Source organism: Rhinolophus sinicus, linkage group LG03, assembly GCF_036562045.2.
Source record: "Rhinolophus sinicus isolate RSC01 linkage group LG03, ASM3656204v1, whole genome shotgun sequence".
NCBI classification, from domain to species: domain Eukaryota; kingdom Metazoa; phylum Chordata; class Mammalia; order Chiroptera; family Rhinolophidae; genus Rhinolophus; species Rhinolophus sinicus.
The window spans coordinates 192,266,723-192,287,118 of record NC_133753.1 but is presented as its reverse complement, the minus strand read 5'-3'; the positions used below and the strand labels follow the sequence as shown (position 1 = coordinate 192,287,118).

Here is a 20,396-nt window from a genome sequence, read left to right as displayed (position 1 = left end):
TTCAAGCTGGAGACTTATTTAATTGACATGCTCAATATATAAATAAAACCTATGAAATGCTCCCTCTTGGAATGATTAGACATCAATTCAGCCACGATTCTGTTCCCATCCTTACTGCTGCTGCCTTAAAATGATGCGTGACTACTTCTCTAAATGTGATTAGCTTGAGTTTTCGAATCTTTAAAACACAGATAGTAGTACAGCCTGTTGTGGGGATTAAATAGGAGGATGGGTGTAAAACAGATTAAGATTACTTCTGGGTGCTCAGTAAATGGTAACTTAATTTTATAAGCGAGCTATGATTTAACAGCTAGTTATTATACAGCAATGTGTGAAAGGCTTACAAGGTGCTCAACAAGATAAGTTGATAAATTGGAATTTTTATTCCATGTTGATAGTTCCATTTCCTATGATGCTCAGCTAGGGGAATACTAATTTTCTTTTTTGGTTGACTCAATGTTTTCAGCTCAAATGACAGAGGTCTTCGATATTTATGAGAAAAACTAAGCACAGGTAAAAAATGAGTTCAAGATAAAAATAAAAGAAGGTAGAACTTTACTGTTTTCCCAGCTACATGTCTTAAAAGTTTTAGAAACTAGTAAAAGCTAAATTCATAGCTTTCATAGGTTAATTTGAGTAAAAACGGTGCCACATTTCTGAATGTGGCTTCTCAGACCTAGAAGTATGGCTGGATATAAGGGTTAAAAAAAGGGCTGTGGCCCACTTGTTTACTTCCAAAGAATTTATATATGTAATCTGTACCTAGATAAAGAAATCACATAACTTCCATTTCATCTTTGAATAAAATAAAATTATATTTAAAAATTCTAATATTTTCTTTGCCAATAACATTACCCAATATTTCAAATACTATATAACACTTGTATGCTATGAAACAATAAGGACTATTTTGTGTATATGGTAAATAAATGTGTATCTATATATATAAAATAATTTTTCTAATAAATTAAAACCCATTTTTAGATAGTCCCTCATGCATCCTCTCACTTTTTTGTAAGGGAGGTAGAACAGACCAGCGCTTTTAAAGAGCTGGGAAATGCCCTGTTCCAGGGTGAGCCTCAGTGGCCCTCCCGTAAAACCTTGACTCAACGACGTCAAGGTCCTTCCCCTCCTGAGCACCACCATTTCTCCATCCAAATGGAGACACCCCCTGAGCTGTGGTCACACCTGGAGCCTCCAGGGGGACAGGCCCTTCTTCTCAGTGGGACATTGATTTGTCACTCCCTTTTATTCACAAACACTATAGCTTGTCATCATGAGGTCAAAGTCACAAAGCCATGAGTAGACAGGGTGTTGCTTAAAGAAAGCAATCATATTTTCAAACTATTGCTGGGATAGTAATTTAATAACCGAAATGCATGGGACTTTTCAGCTTTAGCTTCATTTTTTGCCCGTGTCACTTAAAACAGGCCCCTCATGGTGACTCTGACCCTAATGTGGCTTGTCCCCTATCCATCTGCAGACCTTTCTTTGGGCCACGTGATGGCTTGGAGCTGCTAGATTAAGAGGAAAAGGGCCCTACCCTCAAGTACCTTTCAGTTCAGTTGGAAAGACTCATGGATGAATATTAACGATAAAGGGTGACAAACCGGCTTCGGTTGTTACAGGAGCCAGTGGTGGGTGGTGTGGCAGAGGTATTGCCCAGTAAATGCAGAAAGCATGAAATCAACTCGTTAGCTGAACGGGTTGCTTTTGGGGCTGTGGGTTCTTCATTCCAAGAGCAAAAGTGGAGATTAAAAGGGCCTTATGCTGCTGAAAATAACCTTAAAATAGCTTAAAAAGAGATGGTCCTCCAATATATTAATTCTGTTGGGTTGACTGAATATAGCCTGAACCCTAAAATTATCAAAACCAAAATATTATTTATTATCTATCTGTCTATCATCTATCTGTCTGTCTGTCTGTCTATCTATCTATCTATCTATCTATGTATCTATCTATCTATCATCTATCTATGTATCTATCATCTATCTATCTATTATCTATGTTTACGCATCACCTATCTCTCTACCACAACATTTACATCTTTTGTGGAAAAAACATTCAGATTAGTAGCCACTTCTAATGGCTATTAATCTGTAGCTGATTTGAATGACAGCTAATACATCCGTGCAGTGAGACTATAAACACCAGTGCACACCTTAAAGAAACAACTAAGGGCACATTTCAAAATCAAACTCAACATAGTATCACTATTCCTAAACTAGTTCCAATTACCTCTAGAATAGTTCTACATACTTGCTGCTGCATTTACATTATATTCTTTTATATGATTAACCCCTCCCAAATATTTTTATGCTTTTTTTAGGAGGAAAAAAAATGTTCTAGGTGCATGCATAAAATGAAGATGTATGCCAGATTTCTAGCTCATGCACACACAGAAATAGTAATCCACATATTCACACAGATAAATGTGCACAATATAAATATAGCATGGGCAACTCACAGATATTTCTAAAGAAAACCTGTTTACAATTCAGCCTAACTCCATAATGGTAATTTATTATTCATTTCCTTCACTGACAGCACTGGGGCATCTTTCGTAAGTTGTGGGACATGCCGGATCCCTCTGACCATCTCAGAGCCCTGCTCCCCGCCTGTTTCCTGAGCCCACGGACCAGCACAGCAGAGGGCCCAGTTCCCACACATACCTGACTGAAGCTCTGGCCAGCCCCTCGGGCTTGTGTGCTGCGGGCCGGGAGCTGCGCCGGGGCTGGCTCACCCAGGGCCAGGGTCTGGTTGCTATGGTAGCTGGCTGGATACTGGAAGGACCCTTCAGGTTTGGAATTGAGCTGAAGTGCACTCTGGGAGAGCAGGCTGGGCCCTGCATTGAAAGTCATTTAGAGCAGTTAAGTGACAGCCTCAGTGAAGCAGAAATGACATGTATTATTTATTGAGAGTAGCCTAGAATTATCACACACACACGATTCCAGCCATTTATGCTTTGAATTCTGAGAACTAAAATGACCATATAATTTGACTCCAGCTCCTAAATGAGATTTTTTTGAGGGGAGGTTTAGAAGTTCTCCAAAGAGTAGATATTTTCAAATGATCTCATCCTGACCTACATACGGACATTTCTTGTGAGACAAATTAGTTAATCAAGCAGTTATTTTTGGACCAGACAATATCAGAAACATTCGAAATAATGTAAAAATCTACCTTATAGTGCATGTTAATTGTGTTAATATAATTGTGGTTCATACTTAATTATTAGGATGTGAGAACACTCAAAACATTCCAATCAGTTACCAACTCTATTGTATAGTGATGTAATACATCAATGCCTGAAGGGTTGAGTGTTTAAAATATTAACAGCTCTTCCTGCATTGTAGAATTCACCCTGATTTCACATGATCTCTGAGGGCTAGTAATCTGCCACCACAGCAGAGCACAGTAGAAAAGGGCGTGCTCTGTTAAAAAGGGTGCCACTAAATGGCTGGTAGTGCAAGCAATGGAGAAGTGAGAATCACTTCCTGGCCTTATTGTTTAATTATACTTTGCATAAGAAACTGTTTTATTTTCTCGCATTCTATGTATGTGAAACCCTGGAAAGAGTTCGTCCATTTTCTTTGCAAGCAAATTTTCTTTAATTAAATTTCATCCTCACTTTGGAAATGAAAAGAAGTATAAGGAGTGTAAGTGTACTTGCCATTTTCCATTGTGTGCTGGAGAAGGGACGGAGTATGTAGAGGGAGTTGGGGGAGGAGGACCTGGCGACACAAGTTTTCTCACGTTGTCTTAACTGCAGTACAGAGTTACTTCTTTTTCGATGGAAGGTAATTATATACACATTGACTATGGCATAATCATGCCATAGTGACAGCCTCAGTGAAGCAGAACTCCCTCTTTGGCTGTTTTAAACAATAGTATCATTTTTGGTAAGTGTAAGTAAATTTCATGCTCCTTATTTCTTTCTTTTTTAAGAAAAGAACATGGCTTTATGTTTCAAATGAAACTGCAGAGTTGATGTGACGTAAGCCTTATTTTGCATAGAAGTACAGTAGTACCTTGGTTTTCGAACATCTCCGTTGACGAACATTTCGGTTTACGAACGCCGTACACCCAGAAATAAGTGCTTTGGTTTTTGAACACGCCTCGGAAGTCGAACATGTCGCGTGGCTTCCGCTGAGTGCAAGATCCTGAGGCCTAGCTGTTGGCTGTTTTCAAACGTTTCAGAACTCAAATGGTCTTCAGGAACGGATTATGTTCGAAAACCAAAGTACCACCGTAATGTGTCCGCTCTTAAAAAGCATTGATTGGTTCACATAATTTTTGCCATTTAAGATCTTCCCCATCCCTCTGATTCTCTGATGGAACTTCTAAACAATGTGAAAATATTTCATCCTTGAATATTGACTAATAAGCCAATTAACTAAAAGAAATAAGACTTGGTATTTTGGAATCTCTACAGTTTCTGGAAAAAAAGTCAAGCAACAAAATAAAAATGTTTCCCTTCAGCCTTAATTTCAATATGAAGGGCAAAACAAAAGTACAATTGTAATCCTTTTTCTTTTAATTTAGGATACAGAGTCTCAAGAAAACAGTATATACCAGATGGTGAAGTTTGCAATAGCCTGCAAAACAATCATTTAACCCATAGTGACGGTATTATAGGTCTAATCACCAGATATATGATGTCTCTATGGAGAGTGCATATTCTGAGGGTTTCATTCTAGATGCCAGGAACAGACTGTCCCCACTGCTGGAAATCGCCAGGCATGGAGACAGAGTTGAGAGGCCCAGCGGATGGGCAGCTGAGATATAGAAGAGCTTCTAGAAGGGAAGGGGGCGCTGATGAGGGCAGAGACAGATGGGGAATAACTGCAAGGAAGAGGAGAAAGAGGTAGGTACTGGGAGAACAGTGCGATTTATGGCCAATGGCTTTCCCCTTGGTCCCCTACCCTCCTGAAAGGTGACAGCTCAATGCAGGAGAGTGAGCAATGGAGGAAGAACAAAGGCCCTTCTTGGCTGGTGGTCACCATTCTATTCAAGAATGTGTGGCCGCCCACTGAGACTGACTTGGGCTATTTCTCTCAGGGCACTCTGCCCAAGTCCTGGCCACATCCCCTCCCCCACGACAATCCATCTCCAGGGCAATGAAAGTTGAAACAGATACAACAGTGCGTGGTCCTTTGGAAATGCCAATAAAATGGAATGAGATCTTGAATCTCATAGAAACAGTTTAACATAATCTATAAAACAAGAGTTGCATGTCCTAGCTATTTGCCTTTTAAAGAGATTGCGTGACTTTACTGTGATGAACTTTATTACAGATGTAGTTAGCAAGGTAATCAATTTTATAAATTCTGAATAGATTTATAAAATTTCCTTCAGAAATCTACAAATGCTCTCTGTGTAGGACCTTAAGGTGAAGATTTAAAGTCCTTTTTCAAAGGGATTTCAATTAAAAATACGATTTATGTTCTCCTGAAATACACGTCATGAAATAATCTGATCTGCTCATCTTTTATAGACTCAGTCATGCATTTGATCACTACTCAACAAAAACAAAGCAAGATTCTCTATCTCATTACTTTGTTCGCACATCTCAAGCATGCAACCTAGATGTACTCTGACAAAGGTAATTGCAACAATGAGCAATATATCATCATTTTACAACATTGACACATCACCTGGCAAAGACCAGTCAGGACAGTAGCCAAAACACTGTGTGCATTTTAGAATGATTTTTCCATTGCTCACTAGGTTTCAAATCAACAGCATTTAGTCATTCCAATTTTAGAAAGTACAGCTATATGAAAATATGGAAAAGGTTCAAATTATAGAACAATGCTTAATTACTTATAATAGAAGTAAAATTTATATATGACTAGCACTTAATTAGCTTTATTTACATTACTGTGCATCGAGATAGAAAATACCAATTTTCCAGAGACTTCAAAAGCATTTATAGATTTGCGCTTTAAGTCCTGATTTTTTTTTTCCTTCTCCAAAAAGTCTTGTTTGAACTATTGGTGAAACTGGGCTGCAGTCCTGAGGATACAAAGTATACCTAGTGGGCGATGGAGGCAATGTGATTTTGGGGTGGTGGGAGGAAAGGAAGAGGAAGACTTGAAATGCCAACTAGGGAAGTGGAATCTTGCTTTCAGGACAGATAACTGCTTCAGAAGGAACTTCAACCGAGGAACAATGGATCACAATATCCTCTTAGGTCACAGAGTGTATCTTCTGACACACTCTGGCATGCATACTTCCAAGATACTGACCCAAGGGTCACAGCAGCTTCTTTGACCATTCTGAAGCTTCTCCATCATGAGACAAAGCTGAGCTCAAGTATCTACTCAAATGACTCAGGCCTGGAGGCCAGGAAGAGGAGGTGAAACCATTTTCTAATAAATTGGTAAAACTCAAAAGAGTATGTGTCATTGACACACTAGTTCCAACTGGACAGAGGGGAGAAATTCCAAGGGAACTACAGAGATAAGGGACATGGGACCTGCCATCGATCCTGGAAAGACACCTGGAGCAAAGCTTCTTGAATGCAATACCAGTATCTCAATAAGTTTTCAAATATATTGAATTGACTAGAGGCCACATAGCAACCTGTGAGAAAAATCACCCTTGTATCTTTTTCCTTATACTTAGAAGTATAAATAGAGGCATGGGGAGGTTACGAGGGCAGCCAGTGTCATGCAGTTGGTAAATGAAGATGAGACTTGGATGCTCGTTTTCTATCTCCAAGTCCAGGAGCTGTTTTCATTTAACATCAAAGCACACTTTAGGTCATATACACATATGGACGTTTTAAAGTTGAAAAATTCTTCCCTAAGTAGAAGTCAATTGGATTGTGGCACTTCCCCAAGGAACCTCTCCTTGGAGACCCCAGGCATTGGTTGGCGGAAGCTTGTGGCCCACCATCACTGCGATCAACCTCAGCAGGTGGGAAGGCTGCCATGTTAATTTTCTGTGTAAAAATTCAGACTCACTTATAGGTCATATTATCACACACACACTGAAATGTATAGACATTTCTTAAATGAACCAGATATTCTAGTTTTCATGATCATATGTATTCATTTTGTTTGCACAGGTTCAAAGAGCCTTTGTTTGGAATTGCTCATTCTTGACTGCTTTTAGCTGAACACCAGCCCCAGAATCCAGTAAGCCTTAATTAAACTACATACTTTGTAATAACACAAAAAGGGCCACTGGCTTGCAACATGGCATTCCCAAGTCATGATTTAGGTCATAATCTTGCCCCTGGAGTGGGTGGGTGTGTGTTGGGAAAAAAATCCAGGATTAGAATTCAGCAGTCCTGGGCTCTGGTCCACCTTCAGTTTATGAAAGCACAGGTGATATGAAGATGATGGTGATAATGATGGTGGTGATGGTGGTGATGATGGTGATGGTGATGATGATGGTGATGACAGTGATGACGATGATGATGGTGGTGGTGATGGTGATGATGATAATGGTTGTGATGGTGATGATGGTCATGATGATGGTGATGATGGTGGTGATGGTGATGATGGTGATGATAATGGTTGTGATGGTGATGGTGATGATGGTGATTATGATGATGATGATGGTGATGACAGTGATGATGATGGTGGTGATGATGATGGTGATGATGGTGATGGTGAGCATGGTGATAATGCTGCTGCTGCTGCTGCTGATGATGATGATGATGGTGCTGGTGATAATGGTGTTGATGGTGATGATGGTGATGATGGTGATGATGGTGATGACAGTCATGATGATGATGGTGGTGATGGTGATGGTGATGGTGATGATGGTGATGATAATGGTAATGATGGTGATAGTGATGCTGATCATGATGATAATGGTGATGATGATGATGATGGTGATGATGATAGTGATGATGATGGTGATGACGAAGCTAGTAATACCAGCTAACCTGTACTGAGCACTTACTATATTCTAGGGACTGTCCTGGGCAGTTTACATCTATTAACCCACGACATCTTAGCAAGACTCCAATCAGGAGTTCTATCATCCTGATTTATGTTGACAGAGCTGAAGTTCCCACTAACTGAAACCACACAGTTGGTGGCTGGCCTGGGTGCAAGCAAGATAGTCTGGCTTCAGAGTGTGTGTTCTTAATCACACTTCATTATTCTATCTCTACAAATTTTAATCTCGGCAAATTTGAGCACCTAACAAGATAATGGATGTGCAAGTGCTTGGAAAAATATCAACTGCTATACAAATGTCAGCTATTAGTATTATTATCTAATTATCTAACTACATAGCCACATGGTCTGACAACAATAAAACCTTGATTGGCATTCATTTGTCCTGAAAACCTTATTACAGTACTGTCCCATATATCACTTAGTGTTTTCTTTCAACACCCTGTGAGCTTCATTTTACAAATGAGACATTCAAGGCATAGATCATTACAGTGGTCTGTTTGAAATTAAAAGCAAAACCAAATAGAATTGAGTGTCAGAGTGTTATCCTAGCCTGAAATTCCTCTCTGTCAACCTCAAAACTCATTCTTAAACTTATGAAGTGTTGCTTAAATGCCACCTCCTCCATGCAGCCTGTACTGATGCCTGATTGTCCAGGCAAAATTAACCCTACCCCACCCTGCCACCTTAACCCTCCAAATAGAACCGACTCGGAGGAATTTTAATTGTTTAACAGCAGGACTTTGGGACAGTATTACACATCTAAAAGGAGGGGAGTAGGATAAGAGCAGAGAGTCTGAAGCCTTATGGTGAAGGCAGCAGGACGCTGTGTTGAGATGCTGGGGCGACAAGACCAGGGCTTTCCTGCAGTGCAGAGAAAGGAAGGCAGTAATTGAAGAAGTCTTAACTGGGATAGTGGCTGCAGCAGGGCAGGAGAGAAAGGTGCACATTTAAGAGACATTTTAAAAGACAAGTTCATGGGGGCTTAGTGACTAAGTGCACAGGAAGCGAAGGAAAGCCAACAATGACTGGACACGCTTCACCTGACCACTGGAAGGATAAGACTACCACCGGCATGCCATTGGGTGCCTGGGAGTTTCCCATAGGAAGACTGGGAGTTTCCCACAGGTGGACTGGGTCCTTCCCAGGACCCAGCAAACAGGCCTGACTATCATCATCACCAAACACCTTCTGTTTCTACAAGTTTTAAGGTGATTTACTGGGAGTTGCTAATTCTTGTCTGCTTTAGTTGAACATCTGTCCCAGACCATAACAAATATTTTTTAAATGAGTGTGGAAAAGCAGAAACTCTCACCATGGGGCATTTCCAAGAGAAAGATTGGCAGGGGATGTGTGTGTGTGTGTGTGTGTGTGTGCGCGCGCGCTGGGGACTCAGTGTTTTGGAGAAGGACGGGCTTAATTTTTAAATTACAGAATTGGAGGAGATGGTGGGAACATATGTATGTAGTTAGAAAGGGACTCTGGGCTCGATTTTAATACTGGCTCTAACATAACCCGACAAACTTAACCTTTCTAGGTCTTAAATAAATCCCAAGATCAAAGTTTGATTATACAGAGGTTGCCAAAAAAATGTATACACATTTTAAGAAAGGAAAACTGTATTAAAATTGTGATTCTATATATCGATAATAAAAGATAAATACAAGTTATATTTGACTTCTGCAATTACACGAGGTGCTCAAAATGGTTACCATCAGTGTAAGTTTAATACAGTTTTTTTTCCTCCTTAAAATGTGTATATTTTTTTTGGCATCCTCTGTATGCACTGGAAATCTTGGGGAAAGGATGTGGCTGTCAACATCATCAGTAGTGGAAGCTGAAGGTATAAGAACCAAACAAGGTCTTCAAGGGGTAATTAAGTTACCAATTTAATTCCAAAGGATCATTTTATCATGAAAATAAAAGTGTTATTAACAAGAATGCACTAAAATAGACAGCTACTAGAACTAAGCAATGTCTCCAATGGGTCCTCAGTGAATGTTTTGTGAGGCTGCTAAATCTGAACAATCAGAGGAATAATAAACACACAAACTGAGATAGATGCATTGAGGACTGGAAGCCTGACAGCCGCAGCTTTGCTTCTATTTACATTTGTCAGGAAGTTGAGAAACATTCTTTACTTACTCTTAGGTTAAATTGATTCTTTCAAAATGATATAAGATCTTATCTTTATGTAGACCATGAAAACTAATGCCAGCACAATTCACACATATCTGTAACTGACAGAGAATTTGCATTTATTTCCACTTTTCTGATATCCAATTTTTGTGGAAGGTTAAGAATGACATGAAGGTTAAGTATTATTTTATTTTAAATGAGAGTAAATTCTTAGAGCAAAATCAGATAAAGAGAAAGGGGAAACCTTTTTATAGAAAATATTAAGAAAGAACAAAGGAAAAGAGGTGGTGGAAATTATATATATATGTATATATATACATATATATACACACACACATATATATATGGTATACACACACACGGATTGTTATAAATTACAAAATCAATGAGAAAACTGACAATTATTTGTAAAATTATTGGATTGATTTAAATCAAGCTCAAAGCACTTTAGTCATGTCTAACTATAAAGTTAACTTTATAGCGTAAAAATACCGACTTTTGTTTAAATTGCCCCACTAATCAGTTTCATTTATAGCAGCAGTTTCTTCTTCACGGGTTGTGCATGAACTTGCCAATTTACAAACTTACTTGGAATAAGCAGTAGGTAGTGGTGATAAACTGGTTGTTTTCCCCTAATCTTCATTAATAACATAAAAGCTCACATGTATGAGTTTTGCCGAGGATTTCCCTGAAAACGGCGGTTCAGTCTGTCTACCATGCCCCCAAAAGCTTGTGATTCAAGGAAGCTTAGAGTGATGTGCTTGTTCGATGGCAGGTGTGTTTTTAAACTTCATTTCTAAGTCTCCATCTCCTGAATGTTGGTTTCATCTGGTCAGCGGCTTTCAGTGCGTAATGTTTTATGTAAAAATGAACACTGTAATGGTCCCAGGAATAGAGAAGTACTCATTAAGTTTTTAACCTGGTGTAGAGTCCATCAATGTTATTGGCTTAATTAGGATGCTTTTCCAAGTTTGAGTGCACAGGGAATACTGTACACTAGGCGAGAGCTGTTTCTTTACATCTGAATGCAATGGAAGGAAATGAGCAAAATGACACGGATCACAAAAAATAAACTTCAAATGTAGAACTTTAGTTTCAAATGTACAGCTCAGGAACGTTTTGTGCATGGCATTTTACATGATGCTATAATCACAGAATGGTATGTTTTGTAGTTCACTCCCATCTCCAAGTATTTCCTTGCAAAGGTTTATCTTCAGGTTATTTACGACTTAAACAATTAATGTAGTACAAACACAGGAAAAGCATTATATTTCTTTATAAATTAATAGTCAAAAGATAATAGACTTGTGTTTCTCATTATCAATAATTGTGAAAAGAAATGAAAATGAATACAAATCAGTTTAGAAGAAAACAAAATTTAAAAGCTAAATCCTGAAAACACTATAATTTATTTATGAAATTATACTGGCTTAAAGAACCCGTTTTTGACTTGCCAGAGTCTGTGAAGACTCTTCCTTAGAAATCTGTGTGGCTGGCATGTGCATTTTACTCAGGGCCTTGATTCTGGGTGGTGAGCACACAATGTAATATACAGATGATGTATTATAGAAATATACACTTGAAACCTATGGCTTTTTACTAACCACTGTCACCCCAATAAATTTAATTAAAAAAGAAGAATCTTCTCAGAGGACTTCTTGACCCTTTGATCATTTTCTTAAAACTACAGCAGTTCTCAAACTTTTTAATGTCATAACCCTTTCACATTCTTAAAAATTTCTGAGGACCCCAAGAGCTTTTATTTATATGCGTGCTATAGAATGCTATTTACTGGATTAAAGCTGGGAAATGTTTAAAACAGGATACTTCAAACTAGGGTTTCCAGGTGGGAATCCCCGCCTGTTTTCAGGAACTCTTTTCGCTTTCCCATTCCCGAATCCCAAGAAAAGTTGGTCGGGAAATTGGGAAAATTGGTTTCTGGAACCCAGTAATACCACAATGGGAAATAAACGTTCTGCTCACAATGTATCTCTTACACATTTTTCCTATTTATCGCCAGGGTTTCCGGGTGGGAATTTCCGCCCATTCTCGGGAAATTTTTTCAGTTTTCCGTTCCTGAATCCCAAGAAAAGTTGGTTGGGAAATCGGGAAAACTGGCTCCTTGAACCCAGGAGGCTGGTAGTATCGGCCGTCACTTTTGTGGAAACGATTCATCGTGGAGAACAGAAAACAGTTTATATCTCGGGATTTGGGAATGGGAAAGCGAAAGGAATTCCTGAGAACAGGCGGGAATTCCTGTGCATAAACCCAACTTCAAACACGTTCCATGAATCATAAAGCAAAGATACTATCATGTGATGTAGCCGCTGGAAATGTCCCCTGAACTCTCGCTGTGTGAGAATAAGCAAGGAAAGGCAAGTAACACTGAGGACTATGTGAAAACCAGTGCCTTCGCAGAGCCCTGAAAGGGTCTCGGGGACCCCCGGGATTCCGAAGCCCATTTTGAGAAACCGTTTACTGGCTTTGTCATTGCTTGTAGCGATTATCTACCTGACCTTGTAATATTTAGACTGATTAATTACAACCCTTTGTGACTAGACTATAAATGCCACAAGGACAGAGACTGTCTGCTGGTGTTAATAAGTGCTGAATACATACATTTAAAAAATGAATGACTAGAACACTTACCTGTGCCTATAGTTATGCAATTAAAACCCAGTATATTAAGATTTGATTGTATCAGTTGCTTTTGAAGTGACTTACTGATTGATTGGTGGCAGTTCTCATGTTCCAACTTCTGGGGGACTCCCACAAGACATCTCCATAAGGTACTACCAGGAGACCCCTTCCTTCTGCTGTCCTTCAGGAAAAGGCTGTTATTCTGACTCTGTTTTTTTTTTTTTTTCTTTCTTTACTTTTTCTTATGCTCATGCCAGTTCTGAAACTGTCCTTGCTTTCACCAGCTTACACTTGATCCTCATATTAAAGTTTTGGTTATCTATGGTGCTTTGATGGTTTCCCAATTATAATTATATTTTTAGTAGAAATTTTTACCAGTCTCCAACTTTGTACTTGAGCCGAGGAGACCCTGGTAACACAGGTCAGAGTGATGTTTTTAATGACAACTACATGGTTCTCTCTCACTTAGGGAATCGATAAGGGCCATTTGGTACTTTATGCCTTTGCCGATCCCTCAATTTCTAGATTTGCCTGAGCTGGTGACCTCTTTAGAGAAGATATAACATGCTTCTTAAACGTCTATGTGATAGAAGGAAATCAAAGATAAAGAAATTAAACATTAGCTGAAAAATAGGTAGAGATAGTACCTGGAAGGAAAGATAACTGCAGTACCCTAGAGAATGGTACTATGCCCTGTGTGACATCTGGGTGTCACACCTTCCATTTCTGCCACTGCTAATGTCCCCTTGCCTCTACGACACCAAAGGCAGTGGGGGAAGTGGGTGTGAGTGATTTGGGAGAGAAAACAAATGGATGCATTTAGTATCTAAAGACAATTTTAGACTTGGAACCATGAGATACTTCTGGAAAGGGGACTAACTCATTTGTGTTTCAGAACTTGGACCAAAAGGCATATGATGAAGAGATTTCACAGGGAATTAGTAATCTGAAGATGAACTCAACTAACTTGAATAAATTCATTTCCAGGAAATGACTTGGGGTCTCCAGCGTTCAGGTGACAGTCCTTAATCACTGGTGGAGTGAGGGGACCAGGAGGACTTGAATTCCAGTCTTCTGGCCCCACGGGCACGATGGGCTACCTTGTACCCTCACCTGAGGCTCTCCACCGTCTCCACCTAAGTAAGGACCTGGTTGCCACCATAATAAAGTCTAAAATCAAGCAAACCAGTCCTCTTTCCCTGAGCATGACATCAATATTGTGCGTCACTCGATTGATATATTTCTCATTTTCATTTGTTTATTCTAAAAACCTGACATTCCTAAACCACTTCTGCATCCTTTGGTGCCACACTTCCCAGGGATTATGAAAATATTCACGTCACAAGGATGTCTCTCACCTTTCTTATTACTGTGTTGCAATACATGGAATTATATTTTAAAGAATTTTAACCATCTGATCTTTCAACTATCCTCTCGCCATACAGAATTAAGTGTATTCACAGTAACTAAATGATAATGACTAACTATAAATCAATAGCAAATAATATATCCACCTCTGTCAAACTACATATGATTATTCCATATGGATTCCACCTGTTCAGAATGGTATCTAATATGATTGATTCTTGACTTTTACAAATATATTCTGATTTTAAAACTCAGAATAAGAGAACATTCCTTTCTTTGCCATAACATTCAGGATATATGAAGCTCCTAAGATTTTCTTCCTAATATTTTCTAGAATACGGTGGAACTTCAATTTGTCAATATACTACAGAAAGAAATAAGTACTGTTTCAAAATATAATATTTAAACAAATTAATCCCTATAAACATATGTTCTTTTCTCTCAAGTTGTCCATTCTATTTCTGATTTTGACTTACAAATATTTTTGTTAATTTTTGGCTAAGATATAATCACCTTATCTCTGTGTTTATATCTCCACGGATGTGTGGATTAAATATGGTCCCCAGCAGTTTGGGTCAAGCTGTACATTTTGTGAGACACTAATGGCCCCAAGCATCTGACAGTAACTTTTTTTCCCCCATCAAAACAACAGTATTCTCCTAGTGACTCTGTGACACGTATTTGTTAGAATTGAAATTACACAGCCGGCAGTCATGAAATAGTGGCGGGTGGCAAAGGTTGTATACATTATTTAAATATTGTTTAGGATAGCGTTTTCTAAAAAAAAGTGCCAGCTGTTAGAAAACTCTGGTAACTGTATGACACTCTAATCAGTGCAGTAGAGGAGTTACTGCCAGTCTCAGGCTCAAGAAGGTGGGTTCACTCAGCTTCACATTTTATTTTAATCAGACCTTGGAAAGAAAAATGACAAAAGCTTTTAAACACAACAAATTAAATTCTGCGTGCTTAGGGTTTGAGATTACATGCCATTTTGAACTTTTGCAAGCTAGTTTTAGACTGTATGTAGTGTTGTTTTAGTTTCTTTGGAATTAGCACTAAGAGACTGGCTCTCAAGGGCAGCGTGCCAGGTCCAATTTAGTGCTGGTTGTTTCATGTCTGTTCTAGCTAATGATCCATTGATTGAATAATCACAAAATCAAGGGACTATCAGAATCTGATGGGTTTGTGCTCATGACATAAAATGTGTCAACGAGTCACTAGATGTCTATGTGTTAAGTTTATATACCAAGAATATAAACACAGGAGGTTGTTCTAGTATTTAGTGGAATGCTGTGCTGGTTGTTCTCTTTGCTCCCTGTAGTCATTCTCCACCCTTTTCCCAACATAGGCGGTATCACAAGGGTCCCTTGGCATTTGTTTTATGAATGGATCTGGCCAGTGGGGGGCAGAGGAGGACCCAAGAAGAGGAGGAGAGAGAGAGAGGATAGGATATTTATTCCTGCCATGCCTCTTGACTCTGCTGGTCCTAGTCCCTACACGTTTCTTTCAGGACTCAGGGTAGCAAGGCTTCTGTCTGTTGCTACTCCCTCCACCTCAGCAGCCAGTGTTTGTTCCCTTAATCTTGCCCACTCCTTTATAAGTAGGAACTGAATTAAATTCTCTTCAGTTAAACTCTTTTGAGTAGAATCTATTTCCATCTGAACCCTGCTACAGATAGAAGTAGGAATTGGGATTTTTATTTTATAAGTACTTAAAATTAGCAATAATTGATCCCTCAAATGAGAGTTACATACTCCACATTTAAAAATTAATTTCCTAAGTTTTACTCAATTAATGCAGTCTCAAACTTACTCCAAAAATATTAAGAACAAATAAGTGTTTCTTAAGAATTACAATATTTCACATTTCACTGTGGTTCAAATACTTAGGCATAAAATTTTGGGGTGGTATTTTCATTACTATTTTTTTTCTTTTTGAGGTGTGTGTGTGTGTGTGTGTGTGTGTGTGTGTGTGTGTGTGTGTGGTGTTGTTTGTTTTGCTTTATTTCCTTCCCTATCTTCAAACAAGGAAGCTTGCAGGCTTACAGAAAGAACAATTAACTAAAATCCTAGGAGTCTTCAGACAGATAATTCAGTACATAATAACATAACTAACCTTTCTGAAAAACAAAACTTCAGTTGTTAACAATTTTGATTCAGTGGATATCAAAAGTCTGTTTCTTAATATCATTATATTTTTTATTATTTTTTATTATTTACTTTTAATTTTACTGGATTATATCAAAGACTGTGGCCTTCCTATACATTTTAATTTTTAGGATTGTCTTTATCATGTACCTGATCAATTTTTGTAAATATTCCTTGGACATATATAACAAATGTATATTATCATTCAACAAATGTAACTTTAAATTAATTTCATACATTAATTTGTTAATTATGTATTCCAACTTTCTGTGCCTTTTTGTTCTAGTGCTAGTCTGATTCTGATAAATGTGCAATGAAATATTCACAATAGTCATCAACCTCTTTCATTTTAAAGTATTTTTTTGTTTTGATAGCCAGATGCTATGTTGTTTGGTACATACATGTTCATTAGACTTTAGTATGAGTTTATCACATCTTTACAAGTTATTTTCACTATATAATTCTTCTTTGACCTAGCTTGGTGCTTCTGCAGGAAATTCTACTTCATCTCACATTTTCTTCCCAACCCCACTCTGTGTTTTTGTATTTGCTGTCAATACTATGTCTACTCCTTTAATTTCAATATTTACTTCATTACTATTAGTGTCTTGGGAGGGAGACACTAATAGGAGACACTTGTCTCATAAATATCATATCACTGTTTTGTCTTTGTTTATTACAAATTTGAATTTTCATTCTTTCCAAAGAGGAATCCAGTGCTTACATGTAGTGCTACATTGATAGAGTTGATGCACCTCTTTTGAATTGGTTTTTCTCTTTTTACTCTCCCGTTTTTTCTATACCTTCCAGGTATTAAAAGTTATCCCTTATCTTAAACTCATAATAAAATGTCTGTCTATTATTATGTTGAAAAATGAGATATCCAACATTGTTCTCCCTCCCAAGACAAATTATTTTATCTCTGCTTTATTGCTCTCTAATGGAGTACATGTACCTCAAATATTAATTAACTACAGTTGTAACTACAACTACTGCTACAAGAGAAATATATTTATTGACTCAGAGAAAAGACAATCCTACATTTTATGTAACAATCCTGCATTTAAAAATATAAAATACTGAGAACAAGAATAATACAAATCATGCGTCTTACTTCAGCAGTGTTATCGAAGAGATGCATATGGGTTTAAATAAATCTGAGTATGCATGACGGTGTTATCCTAAGGATAGTGGTATTATAAAGATTATAGAGAAAATAAACTAATATGTAAATTAAATGGTTTCAAGATCAGTACACTATTATATTCTTATGTCTTCCTTTTCTAAAGCAAAGCTTGATGAGCATTCAAGGAAATTATTTTTGTTTAAATCAAGGAATAAAATGCTCCACTGATTTCTAATGTAGAAATTATCAAGGTAGCATGTTTTAATGGTCTAATTTTTTTTTGGTTTTCGTGGGATTTTATTAAAATAAGTCAAGAAAATTATATGATTTATTAAAATGAGGCTTGTTTCAACTCACAGCACTTTTATTTCTAAGTCCCAACCACTCTGGTTGAAAATATGTAATTAAATGGAGGTAAAGAAACCTTTAAATACTCTATTGAGATGAACATTGCAATGTAAGATAGCTAAATATAGAAATGTAAGAAGTTATTGCATAATACTATAGCATAGCATTGAATAGTTCTGCCTATATTACATGAATCTTTTTTTCTATTCTGTTGTATTATTTCTATACTGTTCAAAATCTCTACCAACAATCATCTCTATGAGTAAAGCATTGTCAATTCATTTTAAAGCAGACACTGTGTTTATTAAACACATATATGATGAGTTCATGCAATGTGCTGGTCTAGATGCCAAGAAGAGTATCATATTAGTGAGAATCACCAATTATAACTGGTGAAAAATTTAGATGCTAATTAGTGGCTTAAGAGAGTTTCTAATCTAACGTGGGCGGGGATGAGGTAACGTAGGAAGGAAGGTGAAGACAGTGGAGTGAAATGGATAGAACAAGTATAAACCTATCTCGAAGTTCTATTATATATGTCTCATGATATTAATTATATTAGAAAAAATAATGGCATAGCACTGTTATGTTTTCATCGCCTTCAAGCATAATGGTCATTTGACTTACTTTCACTTGTTGAATAATCCTGTGGGTCCAGTATTCCTGATTCCTGCAGTGATCTAATACAGGAGTCCACCAGCTCAAGGCCTGTTGTGAGCTCATCTTCGATATCCTTCTGACCATCTGAAACACAATGCATTAAAGTGATAAACGACACTTGAAATGTTCATATTAAAGCTCAAGTCTAGCACTTAAAAATCAAGTGTACCCTAACCAAAGGTATTACCACTATGGTGTTCTCATTGGGTATCACACTATTCCTCGGTCAACCAGTCTGAAAAGTTAGGAACAGCCAATGCCACGTGTCCATGAAGAACATAAAGTGACAAGGGAACTGGGAAAATTTAATTCCCATGAAACTGTGAGCTCTCTTAACACCCTCATTTAATTTTAGTCTCAGGGTATTGTCATCTTCATTTTTATAAGTCTCTTTCTAAAGTTCACAAGAAAATTAATCAACAGATGCATGTAGAAGTAAATGTGTGTATCAAGAAGCTGTCCTTTACCTTGTGATTGCCAGTGAAACTGCTCTTCTGCTGAACTGTAAAAAAGAGAACACATAGGTATAATGCATCAGTTAGAGGCACAAGGATACTGAGGCTATAAGACACAAAGGCACATTAGGGCAATGATGGTGGCTCCAGGGGACCTCCCTTTACTTCTTACTGAGAAAAGGGACCCCATTTTGGCACAATCTTAACTTTAATCCATTTGCTGTATATACCCCTTTTGATGCACAGGTATTAGCATGTTAAAATGGACATTGTCCAGTAATTTTCAGAACAGCTCAGTTTTTACAAAGCCTGCCCTACAATAGTTTTCACATCCATTTAGTTCTACCCAATTTTAGTTCTTTTAAAATATAAGTCTGAACAATTTTAGTTCTTTTAAAATATAAGTCTGAATACTCATGTAGACTTTGTCAGGTAGTCTAAGAAAGAAATAAGTTTCTTCTTTTTCATTACAAAGAAGATGAAATAAACCTATGCCTTCTTCTAGACATATCACATGAGCAGTTCCTTTCAGTTCATTATTATAGCTTAAATTAAGTAATTTAAAAATTATAACACTTTTACTACCAGTTGATTATACAGGTCCCAAACTCTCACTTGACAAATTCATCTTATAAAATGACACCAATAGAAAGGCTTGTTCATATACAGGGCATGTCAAAGATATTGTACAGAGTGCATCTATGCAGGCAGCATAGATTCATTTTAAATGATTTATTAAATATATAAATACATTTAAAATGTCTAAATATAAACAACTCTCGTTATATAGGCACAATTTCTGACATGCCTCCTTTTACATGTCAATAATTGAGAAATCTAGATGCTAATTACCAACAGGCATCGTTTTGAGAATGATTTTCTCCACGACTTTCACCACATCTTTTACTCTGCTCAAGCGGCGTCTATGAATAGCTCATCAGTTTCACAACAGCAAGTGGATTTTAGAACTTTAATCTGTAACTTGGAGATGGCTTCTGAATACATTTGCTGGGGTGGAAAAGGGAATTCTGGTATAAATCAGTGTTCCGAAAAGCCATGAGTGATATAAATGAATACAAGAGTAATCCCTCAGGAGACATATGACTTTTATAGGGTATCTTTTTCTGCAGCCAATCCATTTTTGCAAACCGGAAAATGGTTTTACGATGATGTGAGCTATAGACAGTAGATACGTGAAATAACATTACGAATTCAGTCCAATGTAACTTTTCTTTGCATCAAAAAGATGTGATGTTATATAGCAGTAACATCTAACTACAAAGCTTAACACCTACAATAGAAATGTAATCCTATAATCCATATTTTCAAACTTGTATACCCACTAATATAGAAGTAGAAAATGCTTTCATATTTGTAGTATATTTGTAGGTGGGATGATAGCCCTCTCCTCAAAAAGATGTATCCACATGAAATTCCTAGACATTGAGAATCCTTACAGGAAAAAGGGTTTTGTACATGTAATTATGTTAAAGATACTCAGATGAGATAGTCCTAAATCCAATGACACGTGTCCTTATAAGAGAAGAGGAGAGACACAGAGGAGCAGGCCATGTAAAGATGGAAGCAGAGACTG

At 37.5% G+C, this 20,396-nt stretch overlaps 1 protein-coding gene across 3 annotated transcripts in view; it reads right to left on the bottom strand.

Annotated features, from left to right (window-relative positions):
- CTNND2 (catenin delta 2) overlaps positions 1-20,396 on the bottom strand; it is an 826,448-nt gene that overhangs the window by 372,506 nt on the left and 433,546 nt on the right. For all 3 annotated transcript variants that reach the window (XM_074329072.1, XM_074329071.1, XM_074329073.1), the window contains 3 exons: positions 18,815-18,849; positions 18,315-18,431; positions 2,673-2,845 (listed from right to left, as the gene is read on the bottom strand). In XM_074329072.1, coding sequence (XP_074185173.1) covers positions 2,673-2,845; positions 18,315-18,431; positions 18,815-18,849 — 325 coding nt within the window. The remainder of the gene's footprint in view (positions 1-2,672; positions 2,846-18,314; positions 18,432-18,814; positions 18,850-20,396) is intronic.